The sequence below is a fragment of the Podarcis melisellensis genome (genome assembly GCF_964234715.1).
Source record: "Podarcis melisellensis genome assembly, chromosome: 14".
In the NCBI taxonomy this organism is placed as follows: Eukaryota; Metazoa; Chordata; class Lepidosauria; order Squamata; family Lacertidae; genus Podarcis; species Podarcis melisellensis.
In genome coordinates, this window is record NC_138546.1 from 31,411,978 (window position 1) to 31,437,064 (window position 25,087).

Genomic DNA, 25,087 nt, shown 5'->3' on the forward strand with positions numbered 1-25,087 from the left:
ATCTAGGTAAAAGAAAGGCAAGCCATTTGCCAGGTCACCTAGGCATCTGTAAGGCCAGGAGTAGCTAGCATGGTGCCCTCTGGCTGGCACTAGACTACAAATTCCATAATCCCTGACCCACTGGCCTTGCTGGATGGGACTAATGGGAGCTGGAGTGGAGTCCAACAGTATCTGCAAGGCACCATGTTGGAAATGCGCCATGTTAAGACTATTCTGAAGGCAACCATATGGAAATCCAAAGCTGTGGAACTCTCTACAAAGGTTAAGTGACCCCTGCAAAAAGCCCTCCAATATGATGGCCAAAGGAAATAATCAGCAGTGGCTCTTTAGTGTGTAAAAAGGTGAATATGGTAGGGAAAGTTTACCACCCTCTCTTGCGGGGGGGGGGGGTAATTGAAGACAGACTTGGGTTGCATAGTATCCCAAAGGAAACAATGTGATCTTGCAGTGAGGCGGGGTAGGAATTCTCATTTTCATTGTGTTACCGGAATTAGCATCTTAGGAATTTTTGTATTGTACATGATTTTATTTATTTTTGTTTCTCTTTGTTATTTGTCATGTTAAGTTGCTTTGAGGCTCCCCCCCAATAAAGTGAGTAACAAATGTAAAAACAACAAAATAATAGATAACAATACTGAGCAGTTATCTGCTTCCAAGCCCCAATGCAAAGAGATTGGTGCTCACCTTGAATGGCTTGGGACCCAGTTATACAATTGAGCACCTACTCTTAAATCAAGCTGCCTGTACTCTATGCCCCAACTATGGAATACACACCCCAAGAAGGCCCTCCTGGCACCAAGAGAGTCATCTTTGATGTACCAGGCTAAAACTTCATTATTATTATTATTCGCTCAGGCACTTAAAAATCTTCATTATTTGATTGACTTAATGATGTTTTCTGATGGTCATTTTTAAAAAATGCAATCTTGCCATTTAAATCCTGTGTAAACTGCCCCAAAGTATAAATTTTAACAAAACAAAATGGCTTTTGAACATGGGGCACATACCCTACAAGGCTCAACGTAACTGCACTTATTTTTGTTACTAGCATGTAGGAAAGGGGCTTTCGATATTACTAGCTGGCGGCAGGAAGGGAAATCAATCAAAAATACAAAACAAAATGTTATTGGTTATATATTCTGGAAAGTTGTTCATTCACTATGCATTTGGACACCTCTTAAAGATTCTGCAACATTTTCTGCGTGAAGGTTCTTGAGATCAAGGAAAGTTTTTGTGTATTTTGTGGTTACAAACAGATGCCATATTGAATCAGGATGTCAGACATAACTGTCCGACACTGCATTTGCTGATTTTAACCACCAATTTCAATAGTGCACAATTTACTCATTTCACAGATTTCCTAAGCAATGCTGGGTGTAAGGCCGCTCGTTTAAAAGTTTTTAAAAAGAAATGAACCCCGTCGAGTGTTGGAAATGGACCCCCTCACCTGGGCAAAAAGATGGCATTATGCAGAAAATTCTCGAAGACTTTTCGGTATTCTGCCTCCTCCTTCTCTGCCTGCTTCTCTGCCTCTGTCTTTGGGCAGGAGCAACAAGGTCCCCTTTCTCCCCCAGAACCCTCAGGTTTGGTAGGTTCAGTTGCTTCCTCGGTATCGATGGTGCCGTCAGCGTATCTCCGAATTGGGACTTTATCTTTAAAAAAAGAGACGTGTGAAGAAATCAGAAGCTGAAGATGAACTGAGAAAGATTGGCACCATGACAGCCTGCTTAAAGCAGCTCCAAATGTAGGAAATGCAACGGTCTACTGCCTCTCTATTCCCCTTAAAGTGGTACACGTCCCAATGGAAGGGTTTTAAGTGAAGAGGGGGCAGAAGAACAGTTACAAAAAGGCAAGAAAATTACCCCCCCCCCAAAAAAAGGCATGGGTGGCGACACTTGGGAAAACAGGTAACTGCCTTATACAGTTAGACTTATAACTTAGCTCAGTGTTGTCTGCATCATGGATGGAGAAGCTCAGGGCTTAGAGCGAGGTTAAATTATATTTAGTTTTTATCCAATATTTGTTCCAATTTGTTTGCAGGGCAGTTACATGGCAAAAAAGACCATTCTACTCACCATGAATGGGATTTCTGGGTCTCATGGAAGCTGCTGCCAAACTCTGTTATCCAGAGGTCAACAGGTAAAGTAGCAAGTTACGTTTATAAACACAAATAATTCCTACTTAGCTACCATGGATTTACACACCAGTTGAAGGTATTAGACATCCAGACAAGATGGAATTATAGACAATTATAGGATTCTGATTCCTCAATATCAGACTGGTCACTCCATTCATCATCAACTGCTAGCACACTGTGTCTTGATCTTCAAGGGAAGCAGAATACCCAAGCTGGGACTTAAGATCCCCTACCCCGCATCAATGGGGAACTGTTGGAGTAACATTAGGTTGGTTTGGAGATCTTGAAGCAGCTGGCTAGGAAGTGCCCTGTGGCAGGACTACATCCTTTGCTGAAGTTCCCAGGAAAGATTCTTCAATGTATTGCAGGAGATCGGGGTTGAAACTAATTCCTGGAGAAATTCTAACATAATCCCCCAGAACCTGATGTAACCCCTCATCTTCCCTGGCAGAGAGTGTTAGTGGTCATGAGACATTCCTGGATTTTGGTGTGGGGTCAGGGCACACTGCTAAGTCTTGAAGCAGATGGTAGGAGTCTGATTCTACTACTTCAGATTGTTCACTCCATTCATCACCATCTGGATCCATCATCTGAGGATCTAAATGTTGGTCTTCAGGGGAAGCACAGCCCCTTGGGAGGGACTGAGATCCCTTGCCAGAGCATGTCAAAATCTAACTGGATAATTTTTGGAGCCACTGCAGAAAGCTTTTTCATCCTGGACTTAGGCTTAGGATCAAGGGCCGCTGTGATCACCTTGTCAGCAGAAGTAGAAGTGGCTGCAGGAAGATCAATGAGTTACAGTGTCTCCTTAGCCTTGCCTAGAAGCATGAAGTAATGGGAGTCCTGAAATCATCTATCAGATTCTGACTCCTCCACTTCTAATTCACTACTCCAATTGACACCCTCTTCACTGAAGGAGAGATGCTCTGATTCCTGATCTTTGGGGGAAGAAGAGCCCCATGGGAGGCACTGAGGAACCCTACGGGAAGGTCACACTCTAGACCATCTTTTGGCCTGGTGTGTAGGAGGAGGAGCAGAACTAGAAGGATTCCAAACACTTGCAGAGGGGAGCAGCAAGTAGGCTGAGTTGGGGCTTCCTCTTTGTCCCAAGAAAACTCTTCTGCCTCCTTGCCCTTCTGATTGAGTGCATGTCCATAGGAGCAGGGGGTCATGCCAGCTGCTGATCTTCCACTTACAGTGCCCCCTTGGGTGGCAAGATTGAAAGCAGCCAGGGGGGAACTACTTGCATACCCTCTCTGGATCTAAGGCATTCATTGTAGAGCACCTTTAGGGAGGGGAAAAGCTGACATCAAGGCTGAGAAGCAGAAAGGATGGTTGAAGACTGATGCAGTCAACAGTGTAGGGGGGTGTCATCATTAAGTTGTGCTCACAGAGGCTGGGTCCTTAGCCTGTAAGGAAGAAAACTGCAGTGTAGCAGTCATTAGCTCCCTGCATGAGGTGGATGATTTCTTTAAGGCCTTGCACATATTTAAAGTGAATTCTTTTTTATTTTCCCCTTGCCTGTAGGCTAAGGCTTAAGCATAGCTGAGAGACTGAATTCTCTGCCGCCGCCGCCCCCCCACTTGCCCGTGGGCTAAGGCTTAAGCAGAGCTGAGAGGCTGCTATGAGCAGGGACAGGACAGGCCGAGAGCACAGATCAATGGGCTTAAGGCAAGGTGGGAGGCAGTGACAAGCAGAGGAGAGGGAAGACTCATCTAGGTCCAGTGGAAAATGAAAGTAAAAATGGGTCTGGACGCTTAAAAGCAGAGCAGGAAAATGCTTTGGAGGAAGCCACACTGGAGCTAACTAACAAAGTTATGAGTAAAAAGGAGAAAGGGGGGGGGGTCAGCCAGAAGGGGCTCTAATGAAGGCAAACAAAGGTGAAAGGGAGAAGCAATCAGGGATAATGTCTGAAATTTGACGATGGAGCCAGGAGTCTTACACGACTGCTTTCGATGCACGCAAAAGAGAAACTGGCTCCAGAAGGGACAGGGAGGAGCTACATAGGAATTGTTTGTATTTTTAAACTTATTTTGCCTGTTGACTGCCGGATGGCAGTATAACACAGTTTGGCAGCAGCTTCTATGAGATTCAGAATTCCCATTCATGGTGAGTAGAAGTCTCTCTTTTTTTGACATTTAACTGCCCTGCAAACAAATAGGAAGAAATGTTTGATAATAACCCAATTTGGCAGCAGCTTCTACAGAGAGACCCAGAGAAAGCATTCATCCCACATTCATCTTGATTTGAATGTGGGATATTTACACTTTTCAATACATTTCTCTGCCACTTTCCAAACTTCAAAAATTCCATGTTCTCTTTTTTAAGTGGATTTGTTGTACTAGAATGTCGGAGAACCTTAATCCACTTTAAATGCACAACTCCCATCAGCCCCAGACAGAAGTCTCTCCCAGTCCTACTTGGAGATGATGGAGACTGAACCTAGGACCTTCTGTATGCAAAACAGATGCTCTACCACTGAGCTATGGTCCTTCCCTAAAAGACCATATGTTGACCCCGCAATGAACCAAGGGAGATATAATTCAGCAACCAAGGTGTTGCTGAACTGCATCTCACATTGACTGCTGGTAGCAAAGCCAACATTCAAGACTGTTGAGAGTTGTAACCCCACAACTTGGGGGCGGTGGCAAAAGATTTCCCTATCCTTGCTCTTTGCAATCTTAGGAATTTTCAAAGTGCTAAAATGAGGAGGAACCCTGAATTTGTGTAAGGGCATTTCAACCTTGGTCTCACCTTTGGAGCAGTAGTTGTGCCTATAAAGGTAGCTATCCTGAGGCTGCTGTTGCCACCGCACAATGTAGTAGGAGAGGTTGCCATTGGGGAAAGTGGGTGGGTTCCATTTCACAATCAGCTGAGAGGAAGAATTGGAAGCTGAAATGACGTCCAGAGGAACAGAAGGTACTAAAGGGGGGGGGGGAGACATAAGAAAAGAAGAAAATTAAAATTCCTGCAAGGTGATTATCACATCCTAAAGTCAGAAACAAAACGAGATTATGTTTACAGAGAAGAAAACCATTGTTAAAGTTCTCCATGCAGGATATATTGTGAACCGCTCTCAGATCTACAGGTATACAAATTTTAAAAATAATAATAAAATAATATCCTTGCTCATTCACCAGAGCTAAAGTACAAATACAGGACAACACAGCACCCAACATGCACATCCTTATGTATTTATTATGGGTTTAGACTATTAATGTACTGGTCCATTACAATAGTCTCTAAGTGGTGTACAATGAATGCAAAACAATGGAATGGAAATGCCTGCCAACACCTCCTGCCCCGTAATTTTAAGATTCTGTTTAAAATTGGGGGGTTTGGCTTTTTTCTTTTCTTTTTTTACTAGGTAGGGGTTGCCTGCTGGGGGGGTAATCCTGCTTTTATCTATTTTATGGGGAGGGTTGCCTCTTTTTTGTGGGTTGGAGGCAGTTCTGAGCATAACCAATCCCCCCGTGAAATGGATATTTGTAGGTTCCTGTGGCAGTTGTGCTCCTATGCCTAAAAAGGTCAGCAAAGGTCACCAAAGCAACACAGGTTCATATGCCCCCAAATGAACCTGACACTCGTTAAAGGAACCTGTGGTTCCTCAGGAGCATAATCAATGTTCCTTAATTAGAAGATCAGTTGTGTCAGAGAAGCTTCTCTGAAAGGCAGCCTCTGGCTTCTCTCCCTGTCACAACTCCCCCCCACCCCACCCAGCAACACACAGCCCACAAAAGAGACTTGACTATGCACTGGGATGCACTCTCAGTTCACATGGGACAATGGGGAGGGCCCAAGAGGTCTAATCAGTGCCCCATATGAACACAACATGCATCTTAGGAGGCTCCCCAGAATGCTACGCCATTCCCTCTGCAACACACAGGAATTCCTGACGTGCAAAGGGTTCTTTGAAGGAGGGAAGTTTAAAAAAACCAATGGCATCAAGGCATAGCCAACTAAGCAGATTAGCCCAGTAAATGGTCTAGGTGTACCCAGAGCTATAGGATTGGTGAAGCTCTGTACCTGGATTGGAGACCAATGGGAAATCCTTGTGCACACTCTTGGCTTTCCAAGGAAAAATGGAAATTAGAGAATTTACAACAAATATAATAATTTGTGCTACCTTAAATATGGTTAGGGATGTGCATACTCTCGTTCTTAATACATGAGATTCTGAGCTAAAAATAAACACATTCAGGACTCTAGTAATGCAAATAACCGTAACATATTTAATTCCAGCTAGTCTGGGAGGGAATGGGGAGTTTAAAGAGGAACCGAACAGAACTTCAAAGCATCAGACACCCTGTTTCAGGAGAAATGAGACTTATTTTTATCACAAAAAGTGTATGTTGCAGAGAATGGCATCCATACCCCCCCCCCCCAGATCCCTGTCTGCAGCAGAACCAGAATCAATCCTGTTTCCGCACTGAATCAGATGCAATTTCCATTTTCAATTAAGAGAGACTTCGTTCAAGATGATTAAATGCTGTTGGGCATTTATCTGTGTTTGATTAATCGGACAATTATCACCTCTCCACACACAGCCCTGTATTGGATACAATTAAGTTCTGGCAAGGCCAAGGTGGAGAGACGTTGTATAGTTAAAGCCATCACTGGTCTGCAGGAGCTGCCTGATGTGCCAACAAGCAAAACAGCCCCTGCGCACAAAACATCAAAATCTGTTGTCACTGGAGACCTACCTGCATGGGGCAGCTAGGATGACTCCTTGCTTCCCTCTTTCAGCACTAAACTTTCCCCAACCTCACCATAGCTGGTCCCACAAATACAGTCGTACCTTGGTTTTCAAACAGCTTAGTTCTCGAATGTTTTGGCTCCCAAACACCGCAAACCCTGTTCCGGTTTGAGAACTATTTTTGGAAGCTGAACGTCCGACGGGGCTTCCACAGCTGCACTTTGGTTTTTGAATGTTTTGGAAGTCAAACAGACTTCCAGCATGGATTCCGTTCAACTTCCAAGGTACAGCTGTGTAGCACTTTCCCATCACCTAGCCAACACAACATCTATCCTCTCTCAACCAGAATTCAGGAAGCACAGAGGCATCAGAAATCTAAGGACCACGCCGACAAGTCTTAGGGAAGCTTGGGCCTGATAGCATAGAATGTGTGGAATGATATATGGCATGTATCTCCATAAAAAATGTATCATCCCAAACTAGAGAAGCTATGATGAGTTAACCTAATGGTATTTTACACTGGCCAAGTTGAACAATATCGAGGGTTGCAAAGGTTGGTGGGTTATTTCCACATGTGGTGGGAATGTCCAGTCATACAAGTGTTGTGAGGAGTTCTTCAGCAAGTCTCAGCTATAGTGCAACAACTTTTTTCAATGTACCCTGGACTAGCTTTATTGTCAATATTGCCTGATACAATGTGAAATGTGCAATATAGAGTGAATTGTTTTCTTACTTGTAACTGCACTTACAGAAGCTGCTCAACACTGGACATACCACAGACATTTTAGTCTAAGAGGTTGCTGGAACAGAATCTGCAGATTGGCTGTGACAGAGAAATTGAGAGAGCGCAACAGACAGGCCAGAGAAGCCAAAATGCAGAAATCGTCCCCCATTACCTGCAACACCTCTCACTGTTTATTTTAATAAGCAAGAGGGTAAATTACTTACCCCAATTTTGCAAAGGCCCTCGTGCTCAGATGTAATTCCTAAGCATTTCTAGTTACTGGTTTGATAATAATATAACCTATGCCTCCTTTATTTTACCTTATGTGGTGTATTCAGTCTCAGTTGTGAGAGTTTGTGATGCCATATCTTTACCAAGTATTGAAAAAAATTAATTAATAAAATAAAAATAACAATCTGAGAAGGCTCATTCATCACCCATTGACTGTAGAACCAAGTCCTGACTTGGCCATCACAGGTCAAACTTCTACAGAACTTCAACGTAGGTTCAACAGAAGGGCACCAAATTATGCATATGTGTGAATGAACTGGCCAGAGCTTTTGATTCTGCAATGTATTTACTTCTGAAAAAACTGCAGCCCTGGTAGCATTCAGCCTTCGTACTGGTTAGCCACATTAAAGCAGCTGATTCTAAAATTCAACAGTGACTATTTTTGCTCCTTGGTTTTGCATTTTCATATCAAAAATCCCTGGATCTTTGAATTAAACAAAGCTTGGATGAGATGTTGCAAAAACCAACAAACTGTATCTTCTGGCCATCTGCTGGAAAACCTGTGCAACACCTCCCCTTCCAATATAAATCGCAGAGTACTGACTAATAGCCTGATGCTACTATGCACATTTACTCATAAGCAAATCCCACTGGGACACAGCAGGACAAAATCTGAGTTGCATCCTAGTATCTATGTTTTGCAGCCAAAGCCTAATTAAGCCGAAACACTTGAGATTTATTGTTAGTTTATATTACCCACTGAAGGCACTGTGGATTGGTTTTCCAAGCACACAGCCCTCTCTGTCAAAGAAATACCATCTTTCAAAAGCGCAAAGTAATTTATCGGGACCAAGTGCTGTCACGCAATTGTATTCAACAGAGTTTTACTCACAATAAACCCTCTGAAAGTTAATGGAGTTAAGAAACCTCCATGAATTTTGAAAATGTCAGAATATGATGAATACTGGACACAATATTTTGGGTTTTTGTTTTACCTGCAGCTTTCGTTCGGATGTAGACGATCTCACTCTTTGCTCCATGAGCATGGTAATTCTCCATCATAGTGAGCATGACAGCCTTGACGTAAATGGCATACTGAGTCCATGGTTTAAGCGCCTGTAGCAAAATCCCCGGATTGTCCTCTTTATTTTGAGGAAGGTCCACATCAACCAGGTTCCAGCTGTTAGAGCGGCACGCATCTTGCCCGTCATATTCTGTCACATTCTTGAAAGGTCTGGAAACAGGCAACCAAAGAGGGCTGTGAATTTTTTACTTCTAACAAAAATCGCTTTAAAAACTTTTAAGGATGGAAGCTTCATGCCAACTTTCCCCCAATGAAACTCATAATAATAAAACTTCTGCATTTTATAGAAGGAATATTAAAAAAAAAAACCTGGAGAATCCCAGGTTTTTATTTCTCAAGTTCTATTCATATTTAGGAAACCAAGCCTTTGCAAGTTCCTGAAATGACAAGGGATCTCCAAAAGGGGCAGGCCACCGTTGTTGTTTTTGTTTCCCACAAAATGAAGCTTTTTGTTAAAGACAAAAGCAAACAGCTTTTTATTCAGCCAATCCCTGGCTAAAGCAGACATAAAGCAAAAGAAGAAAATAAATAAATAAAGAGAACCTCTTACTCCTCTTTGACAAGATGCATGCTTGCAGCCTCCACTAAAGGACTTGGATGGTTAGTCCCAACACTACTTTTTTTATATAGGGAGGTGGGGATTGTGGGATCATCACAATGCTGAAGTGATATTAACAGCCACCACTGGCAGAATTTATTTCCTACAATAGACTGACTACTCACGAGGTGGGCAGACTTCAGGGGTAGGCAGAACTTGTCAGATCTACTCCCCCTGCCCAGAACCCAAGATCTACCGAACAGAGCAGATGGAAAGGGCACACAAGGGTGCCTCTGAGCACATTCTAAGCCTAAAGATTTGTTTTCAGCATTAGAACTCAGCTGAGCCCACAGTCCTCTCACAGAAGGGATCACATTCTTTATTTCCAACCTAAATTAGGCAGCTGAATAGTCAGTTTGATGTTGCTATGTTTAAAAGCCTTGATGATCTACTGAAGATTGCCCCAAGATTTCCCAGCAGGTACCAGTCTACCTTCCACCCTCTCCTGCTTTAAATCTATCAATCTTGCACTCTTTTAGCTCCCTAGTCAATGGTCTGAAAACTCCATTACTTCCTTCTTATCAAAAATTATACAGCCCCTGTGAGAATTCACCCATCTCATTCTGCTCGTCAATTTCTTGCCTTCACACCACTCATATAGGACCCATCTGAACCATATATTTATATCACTTTTATACCACTTTAAACAGCCATGACTTCTCCCAAAGAATTCTGGGAGCTGTCGTTTCTTAAGGGTGCTGATAGTTGTTAGGAGACCCAATCCAACCCCCCACCCCAGAATTACAGTTCCCAGAGTAACAATCAATCCTTCTTCACATGGAACTCTGAGAACTGTAGTTCAGTGGAGGGAATAGGGGCCAGCTAGCAACACTCAACACCCTAAACAAACTACACTTCCCAGGATTCTCCAGGGGTAGCCATGATCATTTAAAATGATATCACAGTGCTTTAAATGTATGGTGTGAATATAGCCTTAATGCCTGACTTCTGGTTAAGGCCAGTCTGCCCTCTGTAAGATGGGGGGCCAACCTCTTTGTCATCACCATCCTGCAAGCTTTGCAAGAGGCACTCTTTGAAAACAGCAATGTCCTAAGCAATCTTGCCACGAGGAAAAAAAGGTGGCCCTTCAATCCAGCCTTTCACAACCAGGTGTCCTCTGGAGGCTTTGAACTACAACTCCGATCAGCTCCCACTGGCACCATCTAAAACATCTGGATGGCACCCGGTTGAGAAAGGCTGCCCTCGTCCATCTCACCAGGACCCCATGGATTCAGTCTCCTTCTATTATTAGTCAAAATACATATACAATCACTAATTATATTTAACAAGTGCTTAACAAAGGGGAACAGATCAATATTTAAGAGAAAACCACTGTTTTGACAGATTTTTACTGTCAGTGAAACTTGTTTAGTCAACTGAGTGGCATTATTTAAACGACTCGCTCATCACCCACTCCTGGCTGAAACACAAACTACTATTTTACACACAACTTTGAAAAGTTTTGGAAGCAACAATGGTAAAAATATTAGGTTACGCCAAAGCACTGTACACAAAAGAGTTAAGAGGCCTTGCCCACAGAGTCACAATCTAGGTGCACAAGAGATGCTGAATGCATTCAAGATTAAAACTGATTTATCATTAAAAGAACAACCCTACCCAAGCCTTGGGCTCTCACACTCCCCACTCCTCCATTACAACTATGACGAAATCAGAAGATTCCATTTTTATTTTTGACTAACCACAGTTTAGCATTATGACTGAACCTGGACAAACTGTGGTTAGCCTCGAATATGGTTTACTTAAGGAAGCCAACTTCAAACCATGGTTTATGGAAGTGGCTCACTTCAATAAACAATAACTAACCAGATTTCACAGTCCAGATGCAATGCTGAGCTGTGGTTAATCAAAAGCAGACTTCAGATTGCCTCCTCAAAGCTGTGCTGGAGGAGGAAGGAGCATGTGAGCTCATCTACTATTGTTCCTATCATAAGCCTTATTGAGTTTATTATTATGTCTAAATGCAGCCAAAGGAAAGGAATATGAGAAAGGGGATGGGGAAAATTCTAGCCAAGATGGAAACGTACTGTGGGTGGCAAGATATTCCACAGCCACTTACAATGTCAGAAATAAGAAGAAAAAATAAAAAAGAGGCAAGGGAAAAGATGGGTAATAGAAGAAAATATAGGGGGGCGGGTTGCAAAGTAACAGGCAGCAAGGTTAACAAAGCAGACATGAGAGTCTGAAAAACACCAAGGAATAAAAATTTCACAAAAGAGTGGCTGGGGAAACCCAACCAGATGGGCGAGGTATAAATAAATTGTTGTTGTTGTTGTTGTTGTTGTTGTCATCATCATAGAAAGCCAACATCAAACCATGGGTTATGAAGCTGACTTGATAAACTAAGCAGAGTGATTTAAACCAGGATGCCTGGCTTAAACATAATGGGATTCTTTAGCAGCTTGTCCTTCTCCAGTGTAGGAGGAGAAAGAAAGTGGAGCACACAAGCCAAACACTTTGATCAGCATCTTCAGCCTCAACCATATTGCAACAAACCATAGTTTAACGTTATGTGGCTACTGAATTCAAGAGGTGCTCTATCCTTTCATGTTGCAAACATTTTTTGCTATAGGTACATGATGTGAACAATCACCACACATCTTTAAACAGTTGTATATATACCCTTGGAAAACCCCTTCATTTTAAGTCTCCACTGAGCCATAGTGCTCAGTGGATTACCTTACACCAGTCTCTCATACACATGCACACCTCACTCAGCCTACCTGGGATAAAGCTCTTTGGAGAAAGGACCCAATTAAAATGCTATCTAACCCTAGCTATAGTTTAACAGCATTTGCTCTTTGTCCTCAACTTGGCGGTCTTTAGTAGGAGCTACATGGAGACCCAGGCCCTCTTTTTGCTCAATCAGTAGCATCCTTCATACAATTTGCTACGCTTTCCTCCCTCCACCCCACATACGCAAAACACACACATTAGTGGTATCATCCGGAGATGTGCATACTCACGCCTCTTTGTAATAAACGGTGAAGCTAATCAGATCTCTGTAGTCTTTGGGGCGATACTGTTCCCAGGTTAGCATGATCCGATTCTTCCTGGTTGTGTTGGAAATGAATTTCAGAATGTGGCTTTCACCTGAAAAACGCAGGACAGCAACTGAGCTGAAGTGTCACAAATATCTAAGTTACAGATAGGTAGCCGTGTTGGTCTGCCATAGTCAAAACAAAAAAAAATTCCTTCCAGTAGCACCTTAAAGACCAACTAAGTTAGTTCTTGGTATGAGCTTTCGTGTGCATGCACACTTCTTCAGATACACTTCTTGTATCTGAAGAAGTGTGCATGCACACGAAAGCTCATACCAAGAACTAACTTAGTTGGTCTTTAAGGTGCTACTGGAAGGAATTTTTTTTTGTTTTAAATATCTAAGTGTTAACACATGCAAGGATTTTTGTTACGTTTCCACCTTCATTTCTAATTCTATCATTGTTCAGTTTTACTTTTTAGTAGCACAGGCTACAAATTGGCAGAGTGGCACTTACAGTCTACTTACACTCAGGAATGTCATGGATCACCCTACTTTCCAAAGAGTTTTCCACTGATGAAACAGACTGGAGATCGGGGGGGGGGGGTTATGGCCTTTGTCTTCTCCTGCAGTGAGCTTGGTAACCAAATTCAAAGCTCCACCCCCCCCCCATATGATGGAAAATTCTTATTTTTAAATACAACAATGTAACAATGCTATAACTCTACTTAGGTAAAGGGACCCCTGACACTTAGGTTCAGTCGCGGATGACTCTGGGGTTGCAGCGCTCATCTCGCTTTAATGGCCGAGGGAGCAGGAGTACAGCTTCTGGGTCATGTGGCCAGCATGACTAAGCCACTTCTGACAAACCAGAGCAGCGCACGGAAACGCTGTTTACCTTCCCGCTGGAGCGGTACCTATTTATCTACTTGCACTTTGATGTGCTTTCAAACTGCTAGGTGGGCAGGAGCAGGGACCAAGCAACAGGAGCTCACCCCGTCACAGGGATTCGAACCGCCGACCTTCTGATCGGCAAGCTCTAGGCTCTGTGGTTTAGACCACAGCGCCACCCGTGCCACCAGCTAAATATCACAATATACTGATATACCACAATGTCTGAAATAAGGATGGAGCTATGCAGGAGCATTGGCTGGCTTCACATTTTTCCTGCATCACGATTTTTGCATAGTGCATGTGCACACATACACCATGATTTGCAATATACTTCCAGGTCAAAAATGATAAAACCGTTATCACGATATGGTCTTCAAACCAGTTTTCGACAATATATTAATTTATCACCCAGACCTATTCTTAATATGTTTCATACAGAAGAGATTCAGCCAGTCCCTGCCAAGTTAAATCGGAAGCTTGTTTACCATGAAATTCTGTTCATGGAAGGAAGTTCTGAACTCCCAGGATAGCACCTCCCTCCAGCTGAGACAGGCTGGATTCTCGAGTCTTCAGACTCATCAGGCAGGGTAGGGGACACCCCACCCTCCAGACCAGTCCTACCTGGCACTGGGGATGGCTGGGTTTGTCTAGAGCGCCAAGCTTACTGTTCAAGTGAACCGGCGACTTTTTTCCTCATCTTCCAAAGCCATCCAATTCAAAACAAAAAGGGATGTGTGTGCTTGTGTATGTTGTTGTTGTTTTTTAAAGACCCTTAATTCTTGCATAGAGAATCCAGCATGCAGAATGTCAAACAGGGAAGCAGGTTCTTGCTTGCTTTGCTCCTGTTGTTTCTAAAAAGAAGCTTGCAAATCTCAAGAGAACTACCAGTGCTTCATCCCTTTTGTATTCTGGCTCAAAAAACTGCCAGCATTTCAAAGCCCATTTAGCTTGTTTGAGGAGTCTCTCTCTCTCTCTCTCTCTGCATGGAAGGCGAGCAAGTCAGAAAGCTCTTTTGTGTGTTTTAAAAAACAAACAAAGGCTGGCATGAGATTTGGTGGCAGTGGTAGCAGCAGCAGCAGTCCAGGCACCTGTTATTCATCTAGGGCTCATGAGCCCACTGCCCACTCAACAAAAAAGCAGGCCTGTCTTTAAATGAGGACCAGAAACCAGGAAAGGGCCAGCAATTCAGTAGCAGTGAATGCAGAAGGACCCAACACCTCTAGTTAGGGCTGCACAATTCTCTGGTCTGAAAGAGACACTGCCATTTAATGTAGACAATCCTGAGCTAGATGTGGTTGCCTTTTTGTGGAACACACTCCTCAGTGAGATGCCTGGTTTTCTGCCACCAGGTAAAAACTTAACTTTTTTTTTCCTTCCCAGGTTTTCGATGCAGTACAATGATGTTGTCTGCTGCTAGTGTGCTATTGAAGCTTTCTGATACTATGGGATTGCTTTGTGTACTTTTAATGAATTGCATGTGTTTTTGTGTAAATGTGTTTCTAGTATAATGCAATTTTTTTACTTCTGTTTTTAAATATATTGCAAGGCACTTGGAGAGTATTTGCACAAGAACTAACAACTTTCATTAATTGCAACTGTAACAAAAGTGACAGAATCATCATTATCTTATACTTCCTTTACGTACAGGACGCTCTCTCTCCGTTGTTCCTTGGATTTATGTCGCCTTTACTCTGCCGGTCTTTGGTTCCAGTAACCCTCTCCATATCCTGGATCTCCGAAACACAGAGTCTGGGATTAAAAGCAAAGTACATCTTGCCTTCCTTTATGGTCAGGTTGTGATGGCTCCAGTCCCATAGCTGTTGCAGGTTTTGGTTGTCCAGAACATAAAATGAGTAATTCCTATAAAAAAAATAAGGGAGGGAGAGGACAGGAATGTTTTGAAAGCAAACCCAGTCTTTGCCAACAACTGTACACATTTTCTGTTCTGCTTGTTGCCTCCCTACAAATAAAACAAATGAACATTACAGCAGGGAGCTTACAAGGCTGACAATCCACACAAGTGGGGGGGCACTCTTTGCTCTGCTAGGGAGAAACCCCACAAGAATCACTGATGCTCGGAGAGAGTGACTTCCCCCACCCTAGAAAAGCTGCAACAGCAGATTAAGAGGCACTTTGGAGAGTGCTGTGCATTGCAGGCATCCAATGCCACTAAGGAATAGTGCACTAATTACCACTGGGGCTCCAGAAACATAGGGAACTTCTTTACACAGAATCAGACCACTGGTCCATATAGCCTAGCATTGTCAATGTCAGCTTGCAGCAGCTCTCTTGGGTGTCAGACACTGAGGTTTTCCCAGGCCTACTTGGAGTTGCCAGGGACTGAACTGGAACCTTCTGCACCCAAAGGATGTGCTTTTGCTTGCTTCTCCTGAAGCATCCAGAATCTAAAGGCGCAGTAATGGCCCAAAAGTCAAACTAGGATTCTTGCTGTAGCCTTGTAAACAGAGGCACTTGTCTAATCGTCCCTGGAAAGTGAAGCATTGCCTTCAGGAAATAAAAGGATAAAAGCTGGTCTCCCCTCCCTTTCTTTTTGCCTGCAAATGACTGATTTAGAAATATAGGTATGTGAATGAATAACCCCCTCGTGGACTGGAAAATTTGAAGGATTTGTTTACAAGATTTATCTTTCACGTTTCTGAAAAACATGGCCATAGTACCATGCCCAGACACTTCTGCAACAACACCTTTATTGCAAGGAATAGAAACAAACACGTCTTCAGAAACTATATGCGGCAGAGTACCCTGAGAAACATGCGGGCATGGCTATGTGTTTAGTTGGTAGACAGTACTGCTTGCAGGTTACTTGTTTCCACACTGGTAACAATGGGTGGCAGAGGGCAGCACCGTTAAATCAAGGGTCAACAAACCTTTTCCAATTTGAGGACTATATTATCTTCTGGGCAGCCTCCTGGGGACCACATGTCAGGGTTAGGTAGGGCCAGAGGCTAAAGAGGGCATAGCAATGAATATAAATGCTACTTTCCATCAGTAGGCCAGTTTCTATCCTCCATCCATGGAAGTGTGAGGCATTATGAGACTTCAAGGGCACATTCCAGTCACATTCCAGCACTCAAGGGGAGTGTGAATGAAGAAGAAGAAGAAGAAGAAGAAGAAGAAGAAGAAGAAGAAGAAGAAGGAGGAGGAGGAGGAGGAGAGTAGTTTGTGTTTGATATCCCGTTTTATCACTACCCTAAGGAGTCTCAAAGCGGCTAACATTCTCCTTTCCCTTCCTCCCCCACAACAAACACTCTGTGAGGTGAGTGGGGCTGGGAGACTTCAGAGAAGTGTGACTAGCCCAAGGTCACCCAGCAGTTGCATGTGGAGGAGGGGAGACGTGAACCAAAACTCAGATATATAAGCTACGTACCAAATGGCTCCTTAAACCAGGGTTACAGTTGCCAAAACAGAATGCCTAGTTGCCATTTGGGGGCCAGGTGGCTCAGAAGTCATATTTTTCAATGATTTTTTGGTTCCTGGAATTGGGTTAGGATTGTGCAGATGAAATATCATAGATAGAATTTTACAGGAGGTGTTGTTACATGTGTGAAAACAGTCAAGATCCCAGGATCCCCAGGCATGCATCTCCAGATGGTGGAGTTGTCAGACGCCATCCTGGCATCTTTCTTAACTTGGTTGCAAGTGGCCAATGCGCCTGGTGAATTTTGAATGCTGGTCCCGAGGGTCAGGCAGAGAAACCTGGAGGGCCTAGGGAACTCCCATAGTGGCTTTTAAAGAGGATATGACAAATTAATGGAGGAGAAGGCTATCAATGGCCATCAACCCTGATGGCTGTGCTTTGCCTCTACAGTCAGGGGCAGAAATGCTTCTGAATACAAGTTGCCGAAAACTGCAGGAGTTGTGAGTTCTTGTGTTTGGATCCTGCTTGAAGATTTCCCACAGGCATCTGGTTGGCCTCTGTGAGAACAGGATACTGGAACAGATGGGCCATCAAGCAGGTTCTTCTTATGTATGGCTGCATTCATCTGTAGACATCTTCAGAGAGAGCTGGGGATGTCCCCAGCCGAAACCCTGGAGAGCTGCTGCCAGTCAGTGTAGAAGATACTGGGATGGATGGACCACTGGTCTGACTCACTATAAGGCAATTTTTTAATGCTCCCATGTCTTAAGAGAATGGCCTTAGCTCAGTGGCAGAGAATCAGCCTGACATGAAAAATGTCCTCCGACATCTCCAGGTAGTCCCCTGTCTGAAACCCTGAAGAGCTGCTGCCAGCCAGTGCAGACAGTACTATGCTAAATGGGCTAGTGGTCTCCCTTGGTATGAGGCACTTTCCTTATTCAAGGCAGAAGAGCAGATCCCAGGATTTGCCAGGAGCAGAAAGAAGAAAAAACACTTGGTCGCTGCTTTCAAAGTGCACCGTCAGGGCAATCTTCATGGGGAAGGGAGACAGTGGTATTTTTCGAGTGTAGAATTGAGCTTATTCTATCACATAGTGGAATTTTAAGAATTTAAAGCTCACCAAAGCACAGCCTGAGAAAAAAGGGAGGCTTGTGAAGAAACCCTCATGCTGTAACATAATCCTTTCAGACCTGATAAATCAGAAATCAGACACATACAGTGCCTTTCCCATGACCTTGCTACCACCTTGTTCACAAACTGTTTTTCCCAAATCTGTGTTTATTAACTGCTGTCACAGCTTAAATCCAAAAGGAATGGGGGGGGAGGGGGGAGAGAGCAGAGCGAAAGAGAATGTACACAGCAATTTCCCAGACAAACTCCACTGCCACAAAAACAACCACAACCTGCAAGATTCTGACATGCTGCCTCCCACTACTGATAAATTTTGTTGCACGCATATGGTGCAAAGGTGGAAATCGCCCTGTGGTTTGAGACCACAAGGAGTGGTGTCAGAAGACATGAATTAGTGAGTAAAATATCTCAAAAGACCTCTACCTCACATGCATGGCCATTATTTAAGACAGTGTAAATAATACAGGATGCGGCAGTGGTACAGAAACCTCAGTGTAGGTCTTTTAAAGCAAGTTTCTAGGCCTTGTGGCTGAATAGATGTATTTGGGAAAGCCAGGTGAGAAGCTGGAGTGGGAGACTTAATAATATTGATGGTGCCACCACTAACTAGTTGCTGTGTGGCCGGTACTCTTTCCATTCCAACAGAAAAATTTGCCTCTTCCACAAGCACATAACCAAGACCACCACATATGCCGTGTGTATATGTATGCCAAAGAATGTATCTCCAATAGCACTGTTTTCAGAAGAAATAGTAGAAACAAGAACATCATTACATGGCAATTAAATGCTCACCCTTCCAGCTGATCCTCTCCGTTGATATAGCGCAGATTCTTCAAAAATGAGAGGGAAACCAGTGCATGGGAATGCCGGATCTTCACATAGCCAGTCACTGTTTCTATCAAGCCCATCAAGTTCTCCAGTTCCGAGGCAATGTTGCCTGAAAGAAGAGTTGAAGAAAAACTGCTAGTTTCAGAAGCTTCCTTTTGCTCATTGTCTCAATCAGAATACTAATGACTGCCTTCTCTGATTAAATACAGACTCCTTGTTCAGCAGTCCAACCTTTATGATTTACCTACGAACACAAGGCAAATGGAACGCAAAACAAGATACCGCTACAATTTTACACCGTCGGTTTCTGGCCAGTACGGATGGCCTTCCCTTCATTATGAATGCACCCTGCTAGTGCCAGCATCAGATTCTGAGCTTTCAACAGCCAATGCTTTGGCAAGAGTTTCTGATGCAGTTGTAAATTTAAACATACAGGAAGCCACAGCTCCTGTTAGGCTCCAGGACGTAAATTTTACCATACTAATGCTAACAGAAAACATCCCGCTGAGAAGCTCTAGCCCCGGAACCTCAAGCTATGCAGGATCTTCTCTAAAATGCAAGGTCCGTAAACTCAATTTAGGATTAGACAAATTAAGGGAGGATACAACTCTCAACAGCCAATAGCCACAATGGCTATTGTTCTACTTCCGCTGTCAGACGCTGCATGCCTCTGAATACCAGTTGTTGGGAACAGAAAGTGTGGAGAATTGCTGTTGCACTCAGGTCCTGCTTGTGGGCTTCTCATAGGAATCTGGTTTGCCACTGTGAGATCAGGATGCTGGACTAGATGGACCACTGGCCTGATCCAGTAAGGCTCTTCTCAAACGCAGGACATAGTGGTCAATGCCCATCACCAATTTGGTCAGAAACTTTAGTTATCCAGAGGTTTGCTACTCTTGGAGGTTGGCTCTCATGGTCTTCATTAATTTGTCTAATCTGTGTTTAATGGCCTCTAAGCTTATGACCATCATCCCATTCTGTAGTGGTGGACTCTACTTCTTTGGAAGTAGGTCCAGGACTGCCAGAACAACTTAGCTTCATTGGGTAATTTGGAATAGTAGGATTTCCACTGTCTCAACCCTTCTGACAAAGCCCCAACAGACTCACAACAGACTCCCTGTGCTAAGAAAGCTTCACCTAGATAACTCTCCAAAGGAGTGTTTGGATTTCCAAATAATCTCTGAGAAACGAGAAATTTCAGGGGTGCCAGAGCATGTTCCAGATTTGGTTTCCTTGGAATGAAGTTCACTGGAGACTGTGCTCTCTTTGTGAGATATGGTTTTATTTACACATACAGTACATACAAGCAGAACAAAAGACAATTCAGGTCATTAATTTGCCAATACAGTGGTACCTGTTGATGCGAACGGGATCCGTTCTGGAGCCCCGTTCGCATCCTGAAGCAAACGCACCCCGCATCTGCGGTTCCGCGCATGCATGTGATGTCATTTTGAGCGTCTATGCATGCAGCGAAACCGGGTCGCTGCGGAGCGCAACCCGAAAACGCTCAACCCGAAGCTACTTCAACCCGAGGTATGACTGTAGCATTTGTTTCCTCATTAGGTTTCTAGGCGCCTGAAAGCCATAGCTGTGGATGCTGTGTCTGCCCACCTCCAGGCCCACATCAGACTAGCCCAGGTTTATTGTTCTCCTACACATACCAGGGATATCACCTCCAGCCAGGGCAAGAGGCAGGGCAAGGCCGGCCTTCTGGATACATCTCCAGCACAGTAGTTTCTATGGCAACTAGTTGCCTGTACTCTTTAGTCATGCAAAGAGATAAAGGTAAAAGGTAAAGGTACCCCTGCTCGTACGGGCCAGTCTTGACAGACTCTGGGGTTGTGCGCCCATCTCACTCAAGAGGCCAGGGGCCAGCGCTGTCCGAAGACACTTCCGGGTCACATGGCCAGTGTGACATCGCTGCTCTGGTGAGCCAGAGCTGCACACGGAAACGCCGTTTACCTTCCCGCTGGTAAGCGGTCCTTATTTATCTACTTGCACCCGGAGGTGCTTTCGAACTGCTAGGTTGGCAGGCGCTGGGACCGAGCATCGGGAGCGCACCCCGCCGCAGGGATTCGAACCGCCAACCTTTCGATCGGCAAGTCCTAGGCGCTGAGGCTTTAACCCACAGCGCCACCTGCGTCCCCATGCAAAGAGATATCCTACAGCTATTAATTTAACAAAGAGACTGGTTGGACCGCTTTAGTAGCCTCTCTTTCTACAGAATTCCATCATACAGGCATAAAACCATAGGTCTGGATTCAAAGCTGACATCCAGACTAGCCCTCCCTATTCCTGTACCATTAGGATAAGGAGGATAGTCGGTCCATGTTTCTAACAGGAGACTGAATGGAGTACAGATTCTCTACAGCACTTTTAAGAAAGCTGCATATCACTTCCTTGAGCGCAAGGTTTAGGTTTCCCACAAGTTTTGCTTTAGGGAAATAAATAGAGGGAAAGAATTATGGTATTTCTGGGGCTGTATCATGACTCAGGCCAAAAGGAATGTCACCCCCCTCCCCCCAAAATTATAGCTTTTAACTGCCTCTCTTATCTTGGACATTTTGTTCTTGCAGATCCAGTTAAGACAAACGATGAGCTAACTTGGCAGTCAACATGAGGCAGAATTAAAGTTCTGTTTTGAAAGGTGTGAAAATGCTATCAGAGGGAAACAAAGTTGTAATCAGTGGAGGCTGGATCCCATTGGGGCTGGTAGGGCAGAAGGCAGGGAGCCAAGCAGTAGGTGGAGCCAGAGCCAATGATGGTCAGAATCAACCAATTCTTGTTTTCTCCCCACACTCCTCCCTACTGAGCTCTACAAGGGCAACCCTGAGACTAAGGTCAACCCTTGAACTGGTAGTGGCAATTAAGAAGACAAGCAGGTCACAGTATCATAGAATTGTAGAGTTGGATGTGGGAGGCTGACTGAGGGCACAATGAGTTTAGTGGGACAATGCCCTATTCACCCTCATTGAACTGTCTCCACGAGCCACAAAACAATTCCTTGCTGAACTCAGGCTACATCCACACCATATTTAAAATCAGTCATGGCTCCCCCAAAGAATTATGGGAAGTGCCATTTGCTAAGGGTGCTGAGAATTGTTAGGATCAGAAGGTCAGCGGTTCGAATCCCCGCGACGGGGTGAGCTCCCGTTGCTCGGTCCCTGCTCCTGCCAACCCAGCAGTTCAAAAGCACGTCAAAGTGCAAGTAGATAAATAGGTACCACTCCGGTGGGAAGGTAAACAGCGTTTCCATGTGCTGCTCTGGTTCGCCAGAAGCGGCTTAGTCATGATGGCCACATGACCCAGAAGCTGTACGCCGGCTCCCTCGGCCAATAAAGCAAGATGAGCGCCGCCACCCCAGAGTCGATCACGACTGGACCTAATGGTCAGGGGTCCCTTTTTCTTTATTCCCCTCCCAGAACTACAGTTCCCAGAGTGGTTTAACAACCAATCGTTCTTCCCAGGGAACTCTGGGGAGTGTAGTTCTGTGAGGGAAGCTGCAATCTTTTAACAATTCTCAGCAGCTTTAACAAACTGCAGCTCCCATCATTCTTTGGGAGAACCCACCACTTTATAGTGGTATCGTGGTGCCTTTAAATATCTAGCAGAAATGTGGCTCAATGCAACAGACAAAATTATAGTGTTCCTCTCTGGATTCTTCCTTGCTTGTTTATAATAAAGACAAAGCACACATTTCAAGAAAGAGAAGAAGAGTAACACTTTTTAAAGTTTAGCATTGGTTGGAATCTTCCCAGAGTATGATTCACTACCCCGACGAATCGTTAACTAAGCACTTGTATTCTGTTAAGACATGTACTTGGTGAGGCCAGCTCATGGCACCAGGGAGGGCAGGAATGGAAGCTTCGGCGCCAGTATTTAAAGAGGGCATCATGTACACTGCAGGAAAAACTTTGCCAGTGGGCAAATACCTTAATCCACAGACGTGCCACCCAACGTCTCTGCAAAAGGAGGTGCCAACATAAAAATGCACCCTTACTTAAAAAAAAAACTAAAAAAGAAACACAGGGGGGGGGGAGAAACACCACAAGCTTCTAAAAAGCAGCAGCTCTTTGCTCCCATATTTGATTTGAAGACACAGGCCACATTTAAACCTGACATTCAAAGTACTATGATACTACTTTTAAACAGTCATGGCTTCCCCCACCCAAAGAATTCTGGGAGCTACAGTTTGTTAAGGTTGCTGAGAGTTGGTAGGAGATTCTTATTCCCCTCCCAGTTATGCAATTCCCAGTGTGGTTTAGCAATCAATCCAATTTTCACAGAGAACTCTGGGAATTGCAGCTCTGGGATGAGAATCGGTTCTAGGCTTGCCATACGTCCAGAAAATTCCAGACATGCCATGAAATTTGATGCCTAAAATGTCCTGGGGGGGGGGGGATTGAATTTTAAGAGATGTCCGGAATTTCCCGTACATATGGCAACCTGGGGTTTATTTCTGGCTCAGTTCCCCCCCCCCACTGAGCAATGGAAAGAACACCTCCCCTTACGTGGGAGACCCAAAGCGCGCTTGCGCCCCATGCCTCCCCACGTGCAACAGCCCCAACTGAGGGGGAGGGGAGCATGAAAGACAGTGGAAAGAGCGCAAGAGCAGCCCTGAGCACCCACCAGCCGCCCAGAGAGGAAAATAAAGACAATTCAGTTATCCTGCCCATGCCTTCCTCCCCTCTCAAGAGCCGCTGCATTGCCTTCTCAAAGCTGCCGCAGCTGCTGCCTCGAGGGAGACAATCGCTCCTCTTTCCAGGCTGCAGAGCAGGAGGCAAGGAGCCCGGCTAAAAGGGAACAGGGCACCTGTGGCTACTTGCTCGGGAGCTACTTGCTCAGTCCCACCCTCCCAAAGCGGGGGGGGAGGGGGCGGGCTCAAAAGGGAATCTCCATTTCTTTCCTCCCTGGTGGAAGAAGAAGAGGAGGAGGAGAAAGAAGCAGCAGCTCTTGAAGACGCTGGGGGTGGTGGGTTTTTGTTTTTTTATGGGGAGGAGGCTGTGCCACTGCCCCCTTTCCCCTGTGGGGAAAAGGAAGGAAGGAGGGAGAGAGAGAGAGTTGAAGTTGGAAAATGTGTCCTTTCTTTCAAAAGAAAGGGGGTGTTGAAATATGGCAAGCCTAAACTATTATAAAACCCTTAACAAACTACAGCTCCCAGAATCTTCTGGAGGAAGCTACAGCTGTTTAAAGTGGTATCATGGTGCTTTAAATATATGGTTGTGAATGTGGCCCTTATCTCAGTATCCCCTCCTTCAAGGTCATACTGTGAATTCATTTCCCTTATCTAATAAGAAGCAGTAATTGTCTGAACAATTGTGGAACAGAAGAGCTCCTCTCCACACTGTATATTCTATTCCAACCTTCCCCAATCTGGTGCCCTCTGGATATTTTGGACTAAAATTTCCATTGTCAGAAACCACTGAGTTCTAATGGTGGCTGGGATGTATGGGATTTGTAGGCACCTATAGAGTAGTTTGGTGAAGGCCATTCTACCCAGATCAAACTAATACAAAATTCAACTGTAAGAAGTATGTGGATTTAGCCTATTGGCATACGTGTGTGTGTGTGTGTGTGTGTGTGTGTGTGTAAGCTTCCCATACACATTTTATTCTGTTCCAACAATCAAACTTCCAAATACTTATATTCATGGTGGGAAGCCAAATAAACTGAGAGGTGGACCAGGAAAGATAAGCACAATGTAGTTTTTCATCATCATCAAATTTACTGCACTGGCCTAGACAATTTTAAAAATAAACGAAAGTAAGTAAGCTTTGAATATATAAGCGATACATTAAAAGTTAAAATACAATACGATTCATGAGATTACCAAACCATTCTACCACTCATGAGAGCTAGAAATTTTGTTACAAGCTGAAAAGTTGCCCATAAGCAATCTTGCAGATTTCGGGCTCCCAATAAGAATCCAAATGGAAATGCTAAATATTCTCCCTGGCCATTTGGCTAGGGCACTCCAGGCAAGTGGAATCTTCTCATTTTCCTTACTGACGCAGTGGAGGAAGGCGGGAAGTCCCTGTAATTATTAGAGAAACTCTGCTGGTGAGGCAGGAGGTGTTGTAACGCAGAGATGAAAGGGGGAAGTCCATGCCAATGGAGAGGGCAGGAGACTCAACTTGCCTGCGGTCTGCCGACTGTTTGAAGGCAAAGGATGCTTCCTTTCCTCCCTCCCTATACCTGCTTTAGCAAGTACCTCTCCCAAATGGCCTGCATTCTACCAAGCAAGCATTATTCCATTTCTTTTAAAGGACTACTTTACCATCCTTCTGCATAGCTTGTTGCTTTTTATAAAGAAACAAGACAAAATAAAAATAAACCACTAAAAAGGGAAAACTTTTTTTTTTTAAAGAAGCTTGCATTATTTGTAAG

The 25,087-nt window shown here is 44.3% G+C and overlaps 1 protein-coding gene across 1 annotated transcript in view; it reads right to left on the bottom strand.

Annotated features, from left to right (window-relative positions):
* The window catches only part of IGF1R (insulin like growth factor 1 receptor), a 181,499-nt gene that overhangs the window by 28,844 nt on the left and 127,568 nt on the right, over window positions 1–25,087 (bottom strand). Inside the window, exons 5-10 of the mRNA XM_081888411.1 lie at window positions 18,665–18,809; window positions 15,008–15,222; window positions 12,455–12,581; window positions 8,784–9,022; window positions 4,892–5,059; window positions 1,448–1,652 (exon numbers count right to left, since the gene is read on the bottom strand). Of these exons, the coding sequence (XP_081744537.1) occupies window positions 1,448–1,652; window positions 4,892–5,059; window positions 8,784–9,022; window positions 12,455–12,581; window positions 15,008–15,222; window positions 18,665–18,809 (1,099 nt within the window). The remainder of the gene's footprint in view (window positions 1–1,447; window positions 1,653–4,891; window positions 5,060–8,783; window positions 9,023–12,454; window positions 12,582–15,007; window positions 15,223–18,664; window positions 18,810–25,087) is intronic.